Genomic DNA, 19,349 nt, shown 5'->3' with positions numbered 1-19,349 from the left:
TGTTGAACATATTGTTAGAAAACCTTATCATACCCGAATGAATGAATGATGAGTGAATGATGAATGAATGAAATTGATCATTTTAATCTCTTCCATCTAGAGCACAAAAACAAATTCTACCTGTTGAGGAGAGAAAAGTGGAAAGCTGTAACTGAAGTTGTTCAGACCTTTCATTCTCTATGCTACCTACCCCTACCCCCAAAAACAAATAAAGTATAATTTGAGTTTTTTCAAAAATTCTTGTCCTTGCTGAGGGACATGAGTTTGGAAATGGATGTGGAATTTCTCTTTTGAGGAATGAAAATGCTTAAAACAAAATTATTTCTCTGAATCTTTAGGTGGGGCTCCTCATCCTTTTGGCTTCTTGTTTTATCACCTATGGCTCTAGCTCATTTGTAGCAGGAAGGGATGATATTGGGCTTCTCCTTCCCACCCCGCTTCACCCTGTACCCCACCTTAGAGGTGGTTGCATGAACCTTCAGAAAGGAGGTCACAGGGACATGGGTTACTGGTTCTACAGAGCATAAACTGGAACATGGTAACCGTGCCTCTAACCCCATCATATCTGATACCCACATTGGTGTAGCCTTTTCTTCCCTACTCTAGAAATCTCACTAAATACGTATTTTCCAAGCATCTACTTAAAGAGAACAGAGTGTAGTGAAGTATTGGATGTTTTGATTTATGGAAAATAATAATGATTGTAAAATGACCTCATTTACACATTTTTTCTTTTTGTCTTTTGAATATTGTTCAAATTTAATCTATTTTCTTGTGTTTTTAATGCAACCTTTTTTTGTGTGTGTGCTTGACTTTGATGAAGTACTTGTAGGGTGGAGAAATTCTTTATCCAGCAATAATAAAATGATGCCATATCTGTTTTCATTTTTTTCCCTTTCTCCCCATATTTCTTAAAAAACTTACGTAGCAATGTTAGAGGTCCGTGATTTGTCCCATGATAATCTCATATAATTTTGGTATTTCTGCCCGTGTTGTAATTGAAAGGGTCTCTCCAGACTGAACATGGAAAAGACACTCTGGTTGCAATTACATAGAGTTAGCACAGAGAAAGAGTGCTACTCTGTCCCTAAGTGTGATTGTGAACCATTTATTAATTTGAATAGAAGGCAATGCTTTTAAAATATTAAACTCAGTAAGTGCTAATTTGCTAAGTTGATTAGGGAGCATGTTGATATATCAGCTTCAGCCCCAGAAAGCAATTAGTAAGGATGTTTTGAGCATATTGTTGTATGTAATCAGATTTTTAAAAATCCATTCATCAATTTCCAAGAATATAACTGTATGACTGGAAAGACTTGTGGCTGAGAAATCTGAATCTGGTTTTGTATTGTTTCAGGAGTGGGTTTGGGTGGGACAAGACCAGGAAGAGGCAAAGAGAAGAGTAATGCCTCCAGGGGATGGAGTAGAATAGTATTTGGATACAACATAGAGTGGTAGAGAGAACAGGGCAATGTGACGGCCCAAACATGGTCTTGAGTTGGGGCTCTGCCACTTGACTTTCTAATGTACCCTAGTTTCCCTCAGCCTGCCTTGTCTCTTCTGAGAAACACAGCCCTAAGTCCCAAGTGGAGGGAAGGAGAAAAGGCAGTAGATTTTATAGAAGTACCTGCCACAGTATTTGCTCTTAATATTAAAGCATTATCAGATTCCTAATGCAGATGCACTTGAAAAAAATCATACTTCTATGTTTTAACAACCCAGGTGGAGTTCTTTTGTTCTAATAATTCTTATACTCCATGAATTTCAAGCTCTATTCCAAAATAGGACATAAAAGTATATTGAGCAAACCAGACTATAGAAAACTTGGAGGGGGTTTCAAGACACGTATTTTATACATGATGATTGTGAGAGGTACTTTTGCGCAATACTGTCTATAATATTTGAATATTTTTCCATTTTGTATTTTGAATTTACAACCTTGAAAACCTGATAATGTAGTGTAGCAATCATCCTTCAAAAGTAACCTAAAATAGCTTAAAGAATGGCAGAGGATATCATTTGTGATTCAGGAATTAGAAAAAGGTGATGGTTTGCATAGCCACATTCATTTGGATGATTGTCCATTCTCAACTGAAAAATCCTTTTTCAATTGGTACATAGAACAGTTGGACTCTATTTTTTATTCTGAATCTGTAGAAACTAAAGGGAACTAAATACTGTTTTGGCTATGTCATGTGGGACTTCAATATATTTAACCAAATAGCATTAAAATAGTGATAATTTTAAATTCCATAATTTTTTAAAACAATCAGAAATTTTTTTTAATGTATTTTATTGATTTTTTACAGAGAGGAAGGGAGAGGGAGAGAGAGTTAGAAACATTGTTGAGAGAGAAACATTGATCAGGTGCCTTCTGCACACCCTCCTCTGGGGATGTGTCCGCAACCAAGGTACATGCCCTTGACCAGAATCAAACTTGGGACCCTTGAGTTCGCAGGCTGATGCTCTGTCCATTGATCCAAACCAGTTAGGGCAACAATCAGAAAATTAAAAATTCTTTTATAATTCCACTGACTTGATATATCCATTAAGATTTGTTATATTTATATTTTTGTATGCAACAGAGTTTTATTTGTATATACAACTCATTCTGTCTCCCTCTCTCATTCTCTTTCTCTTTTTCTCTCTCTTTCTCAATGAAAGTAGACACCCTAGGGTATGCTATAGTAAGAAGAGGTCAGCCTTAGCTTCTCATAGACCTATATTCAAATCTGGGCTCTCCCATTGGATAGCTAGCCATATGGCTTTCTAGGACTTGATGTTTTCCATCTATAAGTTAGGGGTTATAGGCTTTCTCTTTCAGCATTCTAAGATTAGACATTTGTTATCTATAAAATAAAAGAGTAATATGCCAATTAGACTGGATTGACCAGACATCTCCTGCCTTCCTTCCAGACAAAGCCAAGGTGGCGGGGGCTGAGGCAAAGATGGTTAGGGGCGATCAGGCCGGCAGGGGAAGCAGTTAGGGGTGATCAGGCTGGAAGGGGAGGGCAGTTAGGGGCAAGCAAGTAGGCAGGCAGGCAAGTGAGTGGTTAGGAGCCAGTGGTCCCGGATTGCAAGAGGGATGTCCAAGGGGTCCTGGATTGGAGAAGGTGAAAGCCAGGCTGAGGGACCCCTCCCGCTGCCCCTGCATAAATTTCGTGCACTGAGCCTCAAGTTATTAAATAAAATGTATGTTAAAGTACTTAGGGCAGTTCTTGGCACATAGTAAATATTCCATAAATGGTAGCTATAAAAATAATATTGGCAATTTTATTGGGCTATTTTTCAAGCTTTTCTAATATTACTATTAAATAATTATATCTAAGGGCTATTTTATTTATTTAACCAGTTTCTTATTTTTAAAATTATTATAACTCATGTAAATAGCACTTTTTTTTGTATGTAGCAATTCACCTCACTAAGAAGAGCTCTCAAATGGAAATTGCAGGGTTAAATTGAAGAATAATTTAAAAAAAAAATCTACATTGCTAAGTGCTTTCCAAGAGTTGTGTCAGTTCACAGTGTGTCATTCAGTCTATCACTTTTCCCACACTTGCAAAATTATTTATTTCAAATTAGTTTTGCTGTTTTTCTTTCAATGGGATGGATACATTTTTATTTTTTGAAGCAGCTTTATTGCAGTTTTGCTATTTGTGATAAGTGAAAGTGATTCCTTATTTTAATTATTAAATGTTCTTTCCTTCTATATTTTTATGTTCTCTTTTTCTGTTACTTTCATTAATTTTACTATATAGACATTTAAAAATGTTTATGTATCCAGATTTGTCTTTCATGATTTTTTTCTTCTGTTGCTTCTGAAAAATGGAGGAAACTGCCTCACCCCACCCTGTAGATGTTTGATGGGAGTCAGTTCTGTTGTTTAGTTACAAACATAGTTTGTTAAAATGCTGTCGTTGGTTCATCTGTACTGTATGATAGATGAGATGACCAGCGCTTATTTTCCAAGTGCAGCATTTTTTTATTGAGCATTGAAGCTGTCTGTGCCTTCTTGATTTATGTCACCTTCTTATCAAATAAACACTTATATTGAGTCGGGGTATGGGCTATTTAGTCCTACAAATGCTTTTGTTAACCTAATAAGCATCAAGACTAGTACTAGAAGATTTATAAGATGGTGATAGGTCTTGAAATAAGAGAATTGCTGAAGAGGTAGAGAAGGGTGAATAAACATTTCACATGTGTGTCCTTTCTTCCTTCATGACGGTGATTCTACAAGAGCAAAGTAAATGTCAAATGGCTAATTTAAACCCTCTTTCTTGTTATTGCCAGTTCATGTTGGAAATCAGTCAGCTATGTTTGTATTCCAACAACGAAGTTGTGTTGTTGTTGTTTTGTTGGGTAGTTGTAGGTAACGGTTTCTTTCTGTTTTATTCCATTACGATTAGATAAAGGATTCATTCATATCATCCCTATGGCGAATACGACAAGGTTTGTAAACGATGGAGAAAACGTCGATCTGACTGTTGAATACGAGGCATACCCAAAACCTGAACACCAGAGGTGGATATATATGAACAAGACCTTCACGGATAAGTGGGATAATTACCCCAAGTCTGAGAATGAAAGTAATATCAGGTGAGAGAAGGGCCCTGCTCCGGGGATTTCCCGTTTCCCCTCTCCCACTGGCTTACAGATCCCATTTCTGCGACCCAGGAACGTAGGAGAGGCCCCCTGGCCAAGGAGGAACTCTGGGGTGCTTCCTGAAGCCCTCATCCCAGCATTTAATGTTGCCCCGTGTTTAGAGCACAGAAAAAAGCCTGTGCCTCCGTCTTCTCATTCGTAAAATAGAGGATTGTTCTTGCCCAAAGTTCTGAGGATACTTCAAAGCAGTGACTTCCATGTACAGGACTTATTAACTAATTTACTTTAGAGGAAGGGGGAAATTACCACCTTGAATCATTTTTTTTTAAACTATTAAGAAACTAAAAACCATTGATTAGCCCTGGGCTGGGCAGTGAACCAGAGCTCTTTTTACATCAGATCTCTCGTTTGATCCTTAAAACAATTATAATAAAAACAGCAGCAGGAATACGTTTTATGTAAACTGCGTGTATCTTATGCTGTTCTGAGTACCTTTCATATGTTAACTCGATCATTTTAGTCCCACAAGCCTATGAGTCGGCACTCTTATTTCCCTCATTTCTAGAGAAGAAGTAATTTGACTCAGATCAAAGGGCCAGTAAGAGGTAAGTGTATTTATATAGACAGAGTTTGTGTATTTATCCAGAGTTTGGGTATTTTTCCAGTCAGGAGCTGTTGGCTGTTGTAAGAATGTGGGTGAGAGAGAATGCTGTCCTGGGCCAACCAAGGCTTAAGGGTTGGAGGGAAGAGGATGGATGGACTTGGGAGGTGTTCAGGCTACTTCCTTACCAATGCCGGGTGATTGCGGGGATAGGAGAGAGAGGGAAAGGAGCTGAAGAAGCCCGTAGGATCCGTCAGACAGGTTGGAGGGTGAGAGGCAATCTCGTTCAAGGAGATGAGGGGGCTAAGGGCTTTGGGTATCTTGAATTTGCAGTTGACTGTGGCATCTCGAGAGGTGATGTTCAGGTGGGAAGTGTCCTAGGGCAGGTTCCCTAGAAGCAGAGCCGGAGTCAAGGGCTTCACTACGGGAGACAGAGACCTGCCAGGGAGTTGGGGGGGGGGGGGGGAGGCAGGGTGGGAGGGGAAAGGAGGAAAGAGGAAGTGGGTGAGGTTGCTGGTGTGTGGGTTCTTATACCTGCACCTAGGCAGGGGGGAGGGGGAACATAAACATAGCTCTGTAGAGGAGGCCTAGGCCAGAGGAGTCTGGACCAGAGGGAAAGGTCTGAAAGTGAGCAAACAGCAAGCAGTTCAGTGCAAGAGCGGATTGCCCAGGGAGCCTGTGCAGTCTGAGAGGAGTGTGAACACACCGCTGCTTGTGTCCAGGTGGTTGTGTGGGTCCAGAGCTGCCAGGGCGCCCCATCTACCCTGAAGCCCATGCCAGTGGCTCCCCCAACAGTCCTATGTGCTCAGCACCACACAGCCGTATCTGGCAGCCCTGCAGTAACACAGGAGCTTGAGTAGCAGATACGCAGAGGACGCTCAGAAGAAGTGGGGTCGGAGGAACACCGGGATGTCGTGGTGGTGCAAGAAGGATGGTGAGGGCAACAGCCTTGACCTTGCCTCGAGGGCCCTGCAGCGTCTGCATGGAGACAGCCTGCCAGTCTGGGGTTCATCCCGGCCAGTCGCCTTCAAGCAAAGCAGGGCAGGCGGGTTTAGGACATTGGTGACAAGGCGGCTGTGAGGACAGCTCAGGAGGAGGCAGGAGAGGCTGCGTGCCTGTGGGGTAGCCTGGATGCTGAGAAAGCCTCTGTATTCTCACACAACAGGTACTTGTCCCAAATTAAGTGTGTGTGTGTGTGTGTGTGTGTGTGTGTGTGTGTGTGTTTACTTGTTAATGTGGATCTTGCTAATGCTGGGTTAAGTGAGCTGTTTTTCCCCAGACAGAAACCGAAAAGACGTGTACTCAAGGCGGCAGCCCGCAGTGACTGACGTGCTGCCCTCTCTTTGCAGATATGTGAGTGAGCTTCACCTAACCCGGTTAAAAGGGACCGAAGGAGGCACGTACACGTTTCTGGTGTCCAATTCTGATGTCAACTCGTCGGTGACATTTAATGTTTACGTGAACAGTGAGTAACACCAATAGCCCCTTCTTATCTTTTTTCCATGTTGATTGTGTCTGAGTTGTGGCTCGTGTTTGCAACAGCTGCAGAGCCGCGCTCACTGTGTACTGTGTCAATAATGTTTCATGATAATTTTGACCTTAACAAAGACCCTGTGGTTTAGTGGTTGGGCAAATTGTGTACGAAAACCCAATTCCTTGTCCTACATTCCACTGACCCCGGGCCCCTGCCGCTCACATTCTGGGTGCTGCCTTTGAGGTGAGCAGAGGGGCCAGAGGAGTTAAAAAAAACAAAAACAAAACAGTTCTTTTGCCCTAGCCAGTTTCGCTCAGTGGTTAGAGCACCGGCCCACAGACTGAAGGGTCTTGGCTTCAGTTCCTGTTAAGGGCACGTACCTTGCTTGCAGGCTACCTATCACTCTCTAATAATAATAATAATAATAGTAATAATAATAATAGCAGGCTCCCTATCATTCTCTAAAAATAGTAATAATAATAACAACAACAAAAACAACAGTTATTTTGAAGGAACATTGTTGATTGTTGAAATGAGGATTCAGAGGTTGAATAGGAGCTGGTCTGACATGATTTCTTTGTTATGATGCTTTCTGTTCTGGGGTTGTGACATGTTTTGTGCTGAGATTGTCCTCCCACTAAGTTGATGCAATATTGATCCAGCCCTTGTGGGTCCCCACCGAGAACCTCGTGGGTCCTGTGGGAGAGGGGAGCGTGGTGTGGACGTGGGAAGCTGAACTGCGCCTCGCCCGGCTGTGGGCTGCACCTGCGGCAGGAGAAGTGTCCCCACGCAGAGGTTGAGGCCAAGGGAACACATCACCGGCTGGGTTTTTCCCAGTGCAGGGCTCCCTCCCCTGTGACTTGTCTGCAAATCCAGGGGCCTGCCACCCACACCAGCCAGGGGCCCAGGGCCTGGGAGGCCTCCAAAGACCTGGAATCCTAAGGGAGTGGCCCACAAAAGGAGCCATCCTGGGTTTGGGAGGTGACGAGGCAACTGGAACATTCCCTGGAGAACGACTCAGTACCTGCTGAGCACGTTGTGTGTGCGGGCTGCCCTCCGGGAGCTGTATGAAGTGCTTTTAATGTCACTCTCTCCCTGGTGCCCAGTGGTGTGGGGGCTGGGGGGCCCGATCCTTGCACCAGTGACAGCAAACCGCTGGTGAGTAATCCAGGGGGTGTTTTTGATGGCTGCTCTGGAGCCTTTTGACTACGCCAATATTTCCAAAATTGTGTCTTCTGAACAAGATAATGTGTTTAGGTAAAGAGTCGCATCTGTGCACTTAAACACTTTTCTTAATTACAGGCCTTCTCCGAATCCTTAATAAGCTAAGGTGTGTTATGACTTCCCGGGAGGGGGCTGTGGGAGGGAGCTGATGTCCCGCACTTGTTTGACCACAGAATCTCCTTCTCCAAAGGAATCCTGTGAAGCAATACCTCAGTTCTTGGGAACGGTTTTGATTATGTGGTATCTCATCAGTCCACAATTCAAATATTTCTCAATTAATTCAGGTGTTAATCAGAGGAGCTGAGTGGAGTGTAGTACATAGGAGCACAATTATCTGCTCCTGAAAAAATCTTAATATTCAAGTAACTTGAAGAGGCGCTTGCAGGTAAATCAGTATCCTGGCAGTCATAATACGCATACTCTCCACCAACACTTTATTTTGGGTGCTTTGGCGAGTTAATTAACACATCCATCACCTCACGTATATACCTGCTTTGTTTCATTTTGTGTGTGTTGGTTACATTTTAGTGTGGCGAATGCATTGAAGTTCTGTCTTCGCAAATTTCAGTTCTGCACTGCAGTGTGATCAGCTGTAGGCACCACCTTGTATGTTAGATCCTCAGGCCTCATGCCCCTCAGAATGGAGAGTTTGGGTCCTTTTGCCAACCTCTCCCTAATTCTCCCAACCCCTCCCCCTGGCAACCACTTTTCTCCTCTGTTCCTGTGAGTTGAACATGTTTTTTTTTTTTTTTTTAAGGTGACACACTAAGTAATGCCACACACTATGTGTCTTTCTCCATGTGGCTCATTTCACTTAGCATCATATCTCCAGTTTCATTTATGTTGTCACAAAGGACTGGATCTTCTACTCTTTTTTTTTAAAAATATATTTCATTTATTTTTTTACAGAGAGAGATAGAGAGTTAGAAACATCGATGAGAGAGAATCATCGATTGGCTGCCTCTTGTACATCCCCCACTGGGGATGTGCCCGCAACCAAGGTACATGCCCTTGACCACAATCAAACCCGGGAACTTTCAATCTGTAGGCCGATGCTCTATCCACTGAGCCAAACCGGTTTTGGCATCTTCTACTCCTTTAAGGGTGAATAATTCTACAGTGTGTATATATACCGCAATTTCTTGATTCATTTACCCAGCGATGGGCACAGGTTGTTTTTGTACCTTGTCTATTTTGAATACCTGCAAGATAATGTTTTTTTTTTTCCTCGATGTACCCGTAAGTGGGATTGTGGGATTCTGTCTATGGTAGTGCTGTTTCTAATTTCTCGAGGTATGTCCATACTGTGTCCCGTAGCGGCTGCACCAGTTTACACTCCCACCATCATCGTGTACTAGCATCCCCTTTTCTTCCATATCCGTGCCAGCATTCATCTCTTATCTTTTAGATAATAGACATTTTAACAGGTATGAGGTGGTCTCATTGTGGTTTTGATCTGGTAGCATTTCCAGGTATGTATTATGAATTTTGGCAAGTGATGAGTAGGCTATCTAGGTTATAAATAGACCTTTCTCCAATCTTAAAGGTCTGTCCTTTAATCACAAACCTGCCGGTCGAGGGAAAGGGCTGTGGTCCTCGGGCGGCAGTGACAGGCACACAGGCAGGACAAGGAAGGCATATGGAGCTAACGGGCTCCTTCCACTGCTGGGCTTACACAGAACACGTGAAATGTTCAGCTACATTGGATGTCCAGATGACTGCTGACCTGCACCGAATTAACTCTCCGAAGCCACCAATTTCACTCGGCTTACGGCAGCGTTAACAAGGCTTTGAAACAATTTAAGGAAATGCTAAATAATGTTTTATTTCTATGTCGCTGCATTCTATAATTAGCATGCTGTCCGGTGTGAGCGATTATTACTCATAGATAATACAGTATACCCAACTCTAAGTAATCAATCACCCCGAAGGAGGCCTCTTGATGAGAAAGTTTCCCTGTGACCGCATTTGCACAATTCCGGGCCGCCTCTCATGGATTATCGGTCATAGTTCCTTTCAGTTATGGGTGGCTGGACTGTCCTCCTTCTAGGGAGAAGCCACGTTAAGCCTGCCGCCTTGCCAATGAAGCACCTGCCCCTGCTGCCATCTGGCAAAGATGTGGACTGACCTGTCAGGCCGGCCGTGTAGATAGATGGCTTTGGACTGCTTGCCAGCCAGCCATCTGGGTCACCCACCTGGTTGGAGGTCTCGGGGACCTTTTGTTACCAGCCCTTCTGGGTCAGGGACCAAACCGAGGTCCCTCTGCTCAGCAGCATTTGCACCAGTGGATTAAAGAACTGAGTTTGGTCAAGCAGAGCAGAAGCGTTTAATTATTTTTTGATCAATGGATGGAAAAGGGTGAGCTCGCACTCTGATAGCCCCTTCTCCTGGATGGGGAAGGAGCCTTCTGCACCTGTAGGCTATGGTGTGGAGCGATGAAATCCTTCGGGCAGGTGTCATCAGTCTTCTGTGGCACTCGGCTCCTTCCCACACGCAGTTCTGCACCCTGTGCCCCGGCACCATCTTGGTCTTTGCCCTCATCGCCTTGATCTCTACGCTCAGCACCTTGGTCTCCGTGCTCCGCCCTTTTTATTCTGTGGCCAGGAGTCTTTTTCAGTTCCTGTAAGCCGGCATCGCGCGTGGCACCGTTTAGGTATTGAGAACCATGAGGGTCTTTGGGGTGGGAGCCTGGTGACACTTTTCCCAGATTAAAAAGATAAAGGTGGGTTTGTCTTTAAGGACTGCTCGGTTCTGGGGCTTTGGGGAGCTGTGTCTTTCCAGATTCTCACAAACTGAAGGAAGTTACTAGAACTTTGCCTCTTTGGAAGGGGGAAATGTTTTCCTACCTGTTAACCTCTCAGCCTTTCTATTTCCATTAAAAAATAAAAAAGATGATAGGACCTTCCAAACACTCGGGTGTCCCAACCATCCTTGGGTTAGAGCCTAAAAGCTTTAAGACCCGCAGCTGACACATTTATCCATTGAGTTTTGCTGGAGAGGCTTTGCTTTTTCAGTCTATCTCCCTCTTTAGGGGGATTCTAGGAGACATACTCCTGTATTAAACTCCTGGAATTCTTACACGTTAAATAAAGCCAGTGCTAAGTAGAACTCCTTTTTCATTTATTTTACCATCCTTTGAGAAATTTGCTAAGTAGAACTCTTTTTTTTTAAAAAAATTTTTTTTACCATCCTTGAGAATTTACACAGTAACTGAAATGTAGCTTGGTTTGTGCAATCATTTGTATACTTGTATGTTTAAATCAAAACATGTTTTTAAATTATAAAAATATTATGTGGATAGAAATAATAAGAAAAAAAAGCCAGTTTTAAAATATCCCTATTGCAGTATACCAGTATATTTTTTGAAAGACCTTTATTTATTTATTTGTTTGTTTGTTTGTTTGTTTATTTATTTATTTATTTATTTATTTTACAGAAGTGAGGTTCTATCTCTTTGTACCTGTTTTGGTGCTGAACAATAAATGTGGTTTGAACATCTTTCCACGTCATACACTGCTTTTCCTACAGCATCATTGTGGTATCTCATTGCACGGACAGCTTGTCAGCTCTACCCCATGTCTGATGCAGTTCTGATTCGTTGTGCAAAGGGAGGCGGGACTCTGAAATGATGTGACTGAGTTTGAGAAGGAAACCCATCTGACAAAGTTTGTCATTATCTTGTTCAATCTCAAATGAGCGACGCTGCCTAAGTGCCCGGAAGTCGATAAGGTTATCACCTGTCGTGATCTCCCGTGCGGCTGTCTGTCACACGTGTCATGCGAGGTGCACTGTGCTGGCTTTGAGAACAGCTCTGGATTAAAGAATACCTTTCAGAGCTTCTTAGAGGGGGCAGTTGCTCTGTGTACAAATAGCCGTTTGTCTTCCTACATTAATGTTTTTGCCCGTTCATTGGTGGTAACTGACAGCGTCTGAGCGCTTTTTATTTTCTGCTCCTGAACTTGAAATGAGTTTTTGTTCTTAAATTGCTTGGGACTTATGGGTGTTGTTTTTGATGTGACACTTCAATATCTCCTCCTTATGAAGAGGATCTCTGTGGATGCAAGAATTGCTACAGACATTTAAATTGGAGAAAAGGGGATTTCGTGGCAACCTACTTTTAAAGTAGAATTTGATTCTCTTCTCTTCTGAAAAAATTTTGAGGAAATGTAGCTCTGAACTAAAGAGTCTCATCTCCCCCACCCCCCATCCTCCCACCTTGAGCCCCTCCAGTGTTGATATCATTATTTTTATTTCATGGGTCAGAACAAAGTTGGTCTGGTAGGGTATGTTGCTAATTTGGAGGATCTATTTAAAGACCACACCTGTTAGAAAATCATTCGATCCTTTGTTAGTATAATCTGGTCTTTTTTTTTTTTTTTTTCATGTTTATGGTGAAAGAGAGCAATAAACAGGTTTAGGAATGTAACTGTGTCAGTTTATGTTAGAATTGACCCTGAACTTGGGACCTACTTTTCTAAAAAAAACAAAACAAAACAAAATGCATGAGTGGTCCCTTTTATATTAGTGGAACTTCTGTATGGGATTTTTTTTCCAGTTGAGCCACATGTGTTTTTACATAAAATTAGGTCCTTCTTTTACAAATGTAAGCAGAGGCATCTATAAGTTAGTGAAGATTTAAATAAATGTAGGAATAGGTACATAATCTTTCCATGGGCATTGTGTCAGTAACCCTTCTTTTCCACTTCCGGATTATGTGGTAAAACGAAGTCACTACTTTTAGAGCTGTGTTGTGATCTGTGCTTGGGAGACACGGCCATGGTGCTCCTGCACCGTGATTTTGGCTGATTTTCATGATTTTTGGAGTTTGTTTCAACTTTACCTTAGAATTGGGCAATCATTTTGGTGGCTGTTTAGAAACAGGGTTGTCAAACTATAGGCCAGATTCAGCCTGCTCCTGAATGGCCCATAAGCTAAGAACTTGTTTGAAAGGTTCACAAATAACCGGAAGATATAGACATGAAAATAAAATTAAAATATCAGTGTTGCCGAAGCCGGTTTGGCTCAGTGGTAGAGCGTCTGTCTGCGGACTGAAAGGTCCCAGGTTCGATTCCGGTCAAGGTCGTGTACATTGGTTGCGGGCACATCCCCGGTAGGGGGTGTGCAAGAGGCAGCTGGTCGATGTTTCTCTCTCATCGACGTTTCTAATTTTCTATCTCTTTCCCTTCCTTTCTGTAAAAAAATCAATAAAATATATTTTTAAAAAAAGAAATATCAGTGTCCCCAAGTCAGGTTGTGTTGGGACACAGACGTGCATATTTATTCACATGTCTACAGCTTTACTGGTGGTACAATGGCAGAAGTATTTGTAAGAGAGGGACTGTATGACCATAAAACCTAAAATATTTACTGCCCCACCCTTCACATTAAAAGCTTGCTTGGGGGTGGGGGGTGAGAGCATATGTAGGGAGGGGTTTGGGATGGGATTGGGGGGGATGAGGACAATTATGTGATACCATAATCAATAAAAAAAAAAAAATGGGGGGAAAAAACCTTGCTTAGCATTAGTTTAAAACATCACTTCCTTAGAAGAATGATTTTTCTAGATGATAGACATTCTGTTAAAGATAGCTAAATACCCAGGAGATTATAGTTGACATTTTGTTTTGTGCGTTAAACAAACTTTTGTGAAAATGTCCGTATACCACCAGTCTCTGGCAATCTTTAAGAATGCACAACACAAAATATATTTTCCAGGTATCTATTCTGGAGTTTTAAAAAGTAAAAGTTAACCTGAGTTTTTCAATACTCCTATTGTAGCTGATTTAACTTTATTATAATGGTCTGGTGCCCAAAATTTGTGAATCTGTGCAAATTTTGGGGTGAGGGTGGTTCTCTCAGCCTGGCCTGTGCCCTCTCACAGTCTGGGAGCCCTTGGGGGATGTCTGAGGGCTTAGGCCCACCCCCCCGGAGTCATCAGTGGGACAGCCTTAGCACTGCTGTGGAGGCGGGAGAGGCTCCCGCCACTGTTGCTGAACAGTAAGCCCGGCTCAGGGCTTCTGGCTTAGCAGCGCTCCGCTCCCCCTTTGGGAGTGCACTGACCACCAGGGGGCAGCTCTTGCATTGAGCATCTGCCCCCTAGTGGTCAGGGCTCATCATAGCAACCGGTCGTTCTGCTGTTCAGTCAATTTGCATATTAGCTTTTTATTATATAAGATTACAGCAGGAATGTAGATTTGACATAGACCCAAATCAGGATAGTGACAGATTGCTACCAAGCACTGCTGTACTGCCATTCAACACTAGCAAGACCTACAATCGGAAAACCAAATTCATCCCAGAAAACAATCAAAATGTTCATCGATGGATGCATGGATAAATAAAATGTGGTATATGCATATAACGGAATATTATTCAGTCATAAAAGAGACTGAAGTCTTGCCATTTGTGACAGTATGGATGGACCTGGAGAGGATTATGCTAAGGGAAAAAAGCCAGTTAGAGAAAGATAAATAACCATCTGATCTCACCTGCATGAGGAATATTTTTTAAAAATGAACTCAGATACAGAGAACAGACCGCTGATTGCCAGGAGGGTTGTGTGTGAGGGTGGGCAAAATGGATGAAGTGGGTGGTGGTTAAAAGGTAGAAACTTACAGTTAAAAATATAATTTTATATGGTCATGGGATGTGTAATGTCCAGTGTGGTGACTATAGTTAATCCTGGACTGCATGTTTGAAAGTTGCTAAGAAACCAGGTCTTAAAAGCCCTCATCACAAGGAAAAAAATCAGTTATAACTCTTGATGATGGATGTTAACTAGATTTAGTGTGGTGGTCGTTTTTCATTATATACAAATACCAAATTGTTATTTTATACACCTGAAACTAATATAACGGTATGTGTTAATTAAACCTCGGTAAAAATTCATCTTTATGATTCCTTTTCGTGTAATCTTTTATTACTTGGAGACTTAAGTCTGTGGGGTAAATCAGCGAATGGTTAGGATTTTTAATTGCATGAGCAATACATTCTCAGTAGAAATTATAAGTATTCTGACAGCTGCCTGGAAGCTGATCAGCGTCGTCGGAGACACCAGAATGGCTCAGGTCCATAGTGCTTTGAAAGGAGAAAGGGGACTATTTTTATCTTCCCGGGAAACACATAACTTATACACTTCTTAGGCTTATCTAAACCTCCAACGTGGGAGGAATTAGGGAAAGTGTCATTTGGTGTCCTGCTGGTTGCAGAATATATAAGACACCATAGCTTAGAGTTAACCTGGAGAATTACAGAGGGTTAAGTGTCTTTAAAAGCACAATGTATATTTAATGCCTTACCCCGTGCTTTGAGACACTTAACAAAAATGCAGATGAGCCCAGATTGCCATTTTTTTTAAGGAATCAGATTTGTATCTAGCTTAGTCTATATGCATTAAACATTTTCATAGTGCAACGTATCATGTACAGCCCAAACTGTAATCATGCAACTTAGCCTTTTCCGAACGAGTCCTCTCGTCACCAGCACTGGGGACAGGGCTGGGATTAGGGTGAGGCAAGAGAAGGCACCTAGGGTGCAAAATTCAAGGAAGTGCGCACTCGTGGTGCCCACCCTGCACTTGGCAGGACCTCGAGGCCAACTACCTTCTTAAATTCTGCATCCGAAGTGTTTTCCTTGCCTCACCCTAGTCCCAGCCCGATCAAGGGTCCCTTGAGGGTACTTTTAAAAAGAGTATTGCTAGGTTAGGTCCTCAACCTATGCAAAAAAAAAAAAAAAAAAAAATCTCCGTGGGTGGGGCCAGCCATCTGCATTTTTGCCTTTAGTATGTTTCGATGCACACTGAAGTTTGAGGACCCTCTGAGCTTGGTTGGCAAACCTAAGGCCCCACAGGAAAAAAATGCTGCTCCGCTGGCTTCAGATTATGCCTGGGACAAGTAGCTGAAAAGCCTGCCTCATTAGCCAGCACACGGGAACAAGTAGGCCAGCCCCGGCCTAGTTGTTGTGTAACCACGACCAGGTGTCACGCTGGAAGGCTTGGACCGGGCAGCGCTTCTAACCAAAGTGGAATGTGATTGGTTATGTAATTTTGAACTGTTCCAGTTTTTTTTTTAATGAAAAATGTTTTTATAGGTTCGTTATTAGCCACATTTTCATTGTAAACAAAAATGTCTTAACAATCATTTTAAAAGAATAAAATAGAAACGACCCATCACCAGTGACCCAGAGGTAACCATCGTTCACATCTTCAGTATCCTTTCAGCCTTTTTCCCCCCCTCTTCAGTCAGTGGCACGGAAGGCCATGCTGTGGTACTAGGAAGGGTGAGTGACAAGAGGAATATCGGTCTGAGGAGATCTGTCTTATGAACTCAGGCACGTCCGAGTCCTGTCTAGCTATCTTTGCTCTCTCTGTGGTGTGGATCCTGCCCTCTCCACATTAATCTCAGTATCAAGAGGAATTCACGTGTGCCGGTACGTATGTGAGTTTCTTAACTGTGCAAAAGTAGTGGAAACGGTGCCCCCGCACAGGAATGTTGACCTTGGGCTAAGGTGACCAGACGTCCCACTTTTTAACAATTTGTCCCGCATCCTGCGGCGTTTTAAAAAAGTCCCCAATTTTTGGAAAGAATCGGGACTGTCCCGCCAAAAGCGGGACGTCTGGTCATCTTACCTTAGGCTATTTTTTCCAGATCCCTTCTTGTGACTCTAATTGGATTCCTGTGGAATATGAGGGACTTGTTCCTTTGGAGGAGATATCATCCTTCAACAGCTCTTTCTGTGTGTCCACCTCCGGTCAGAGCACAGACGGACTGAGGAAGCGCAGCCCGGTGCAGGAATGTCAGGTGTTCTAAAGTCCCGCGGGAATAGGGAGGAGGGACCAGCCACCTTGGCCTTGGAGAGTTGAGCATGGCTTGGAAAAGGAGGTGACCCTGGAACTGAGTCCAGAGAGATCCCCCGAAGGCCACCTGCAGTCTCCGGCAAAGAGCACGCTTCCAAAGCTGCACTTTTTTGTGTGTGTGATGTCCTACTTTCCAGTTTGATCACACAGTTGCCCGTGATAATTAGACGAAGCCTGCCAGATGGATGCTTTCGCAAGGCGATGGCTCGCTTTCTTGCTCTATTTGTGAAAGCTGGCATTGGGTCCAGAGTCTCAAGGATGCCCCTACCTTGAGATTGCTTTGGAGTGTCGCTCTCTTGTGTGTTTAGCCAAATGGCCAGCCCATCAGCAGGGCCAGGTTGAGTGACAGGTGGGTGTGCCATGCATGTGGACACTCTGATCCCCGCCAAGCTGTTTTGCCTGCAAGGAGTTGAGGTGCTGAGAGGTTGTTCTACAAAGATGTCCTGTATCCGTGGTACCTTCCTCTGAGGAAATAAGCTCCCTGAGCTTCTGGTCCATCCGTCTTTCCTTCTCACCACAGAGCTTTCAGAATTGATGTCAAATCCCCACTTAATCAGATTAAAACACATACCCCATTTCACACTTTCTTAAAGAAGCAATTTTTAGATCGTGGAAGAGAACATTTAGAGTGGCAAATGTAGTGAACTTAATTGCTAGCAAACTTGATTAGCCAAGGAGGGTGGGCACTCTGAACAGAAAAGAGTAACTGAATCATTAATAATTGTTTCATTTATACAAATTGTTCTTAGCTTTTTTATTCATTTCTGTGAATCATTCTTGTCCTCCGTCTCATATAATTGTCACAAAATCCCTATGAAATGGGTATTATTTAATTAACGAGACATATCGATGGGTTGCCTTCCTCACACACTCTGACCCAATTCCAGGGGTCAAACCTGCAACCCAGGTATGTACCCTTGACCGGGAATAGAACCCAAGATTTTTGGTGTGAGGGTTGACACTCTAACCATTGAGCATACCAGCCATGGCATAATGAATGGCCCATTTTACCCAGGAAAAGACCTGATGGAGGTTCCCAGAACTGGCAGAACCCAAGATCTTTGGTGGGAGGGTTGACACTCTAACTATTGAGCATAACGGTCATGGCATAATGAATGGCCCATATTACCCAATGGAGACTTGATGGAGGTGCCCAGCACTGGAGAGTGTCCGAGCCAGTGTGCAGGGCTGTCTACCACACACGTGGCCTCCCGAGTTCAGTACTTACCTGGGCACTCGATGCTGCACCAAGCACATCACCCCTTCCTTGCCATGCAGATGCCATAGTTCAGCTTGCTCATTCTCGAAGGGTTAAGACACTTCAAATACGTTACTAATAGAACAACTGAACCTAAGTTCATTCCTTCCCATGTTAGACATAATCTTGAGGATTTGCTTTAGGGCACCCTTGATCGAATATCCGTTGATTATTGTAGTTACACAGAAATGTCGAATTAGAGCATTCCTGCTGATATAATTTACTCTCTTGGTGATTGTGCTCAGGTTTGGATAAGTGTATGAATAAAACTCTGGGGCTGGCTTCCTCCTCTAATTTTGTATTTTGCATCTGAAGTAAAAAAAATTTGGAGCTAAAAGCCCACATTGTATTTTACTCTTACGTTTTGGGTTTTCTGTGAATAGGGTGACCCAGCTCCTTATCTGTACCACTTCTTCACCTCCTTCTCTAGAGAAGAGGGAATTCTTGAGGGAGGGAGGGGTTTTGCTCATTTATTCATCCCAGTCCCCACATTAACTTTGAAATTCGATGTGGGGAATTTTCACCATTTGGATAATCGGGAAGTGTTAGTGTCTTCATTGAAGCAGCCTTTCCGCTTCCCACTCCCTGGAAGCAGACCCCCTGCCAGGCGGTCCTGCCCTCCACGGAAGCCATCCCAGGAACTGAGTTCTCCGAGACCCCCACATCCACAGGGTGCGCTGTTCTCACTGTGGAAGCCTTTCCTGGCCTGACTCTCACGAACCCCCCCTCCCTGGACCTTCCATGCACCAGTTTGGATTCTTCCCTCGAGTAACGTGTTCCCCCAAGGTCCTCTCCAGCCTCATGCAGGTTCTGAGGGTCCTGAGCGGAGTGAGTCTCAGAGACACTCTCCAGCAGTTTGACGTGTGGCTCCTTCTATTTTCCTGCAGCAAAACCGGAAATCTTGTCTCTCGAGAGGCTCACGAATGGCATGCTCCAGTGCGTGGCAGCAGGATTCCCGGAGCCCACCATAGACTGGTCCTTCTGTCCAGGATCAGAGCACGGGTGAGATGATTATATTTGTTACCACTTAGCATGCAGAAGGGAAGGACTGCAATTCAGCTGAATTTTAACTGTTTTCAGATCTTTCTCTCCCACCCACCCCCCCTAAAAAAAAAAGAGCTTTGTTTCCAGGATTCCACTTTTCTGTCCATGTGGCTCTTGAGACAACATAATTGCTATATTTTTCTTGGTAGCCATTAATTTTGTTTGCTGAAAACGATTACTGAGAGTGACTTCTCTGTTTTTGGTGGTTATCTTTTTGGATTTATCATGCAGTTGTAGCCCCGCAGGTAGATAGAGCAATTTTCCAGGACTGAGTAATTAGATTTCCATT

The 19,349-nt window shown here is 43.2% G+C and overlaps 1 protein-coding gene across 4 annotated transcripts in view; it reads left to right on the top strand.

The window, feature by feature from the left end:
- The window catches only part of KIT (KIT proto-oncogene, receptor tyrosine kinase), an 83,616-nt gene that overhangs the window by 46,455 nt on the left and 17,812 nt on the right, over positions 1-19,349 (top strand). For all 4 annotated transcript variants that reach the window (XM_084899864.1, XM_084899863.1, XM_084899862.1 and 1 more), the window contains exons 6-8: positions 4,410-4,599; positions 6,556-6,671; positions 18,904-19,018. In XM_084899864.1, coding sequence (XP_084755990.1) covers positions 4,410-4,599; positions 6,556-6,671; positions 18,904-19,018 — 421 coding nt within the window. The remainder of the gene's footprint in view (positions 1-4,409; positions 4,600-6,555; positions 6,672-18,903; positions 19,019-19,349) is intronic.

This window comes from Pipistrellus hanaki, assembly GCF_964339955.1.
Source record: "Pipistrellus hanaki genome assembly, chromosome: 1".
In the NCBI taxonomy this organism is placed as follows: Eukaryota; Metazoa; Chordata; class Mammalia; order Chiroptera; family Vespertilionidae; genus Pipistrellus; species Pipistrellus hanaki.
Note: the sequence above shows the minus strand (reverse complement) of the source record. Positions and strands in the feature narration are given on the sequence as shown.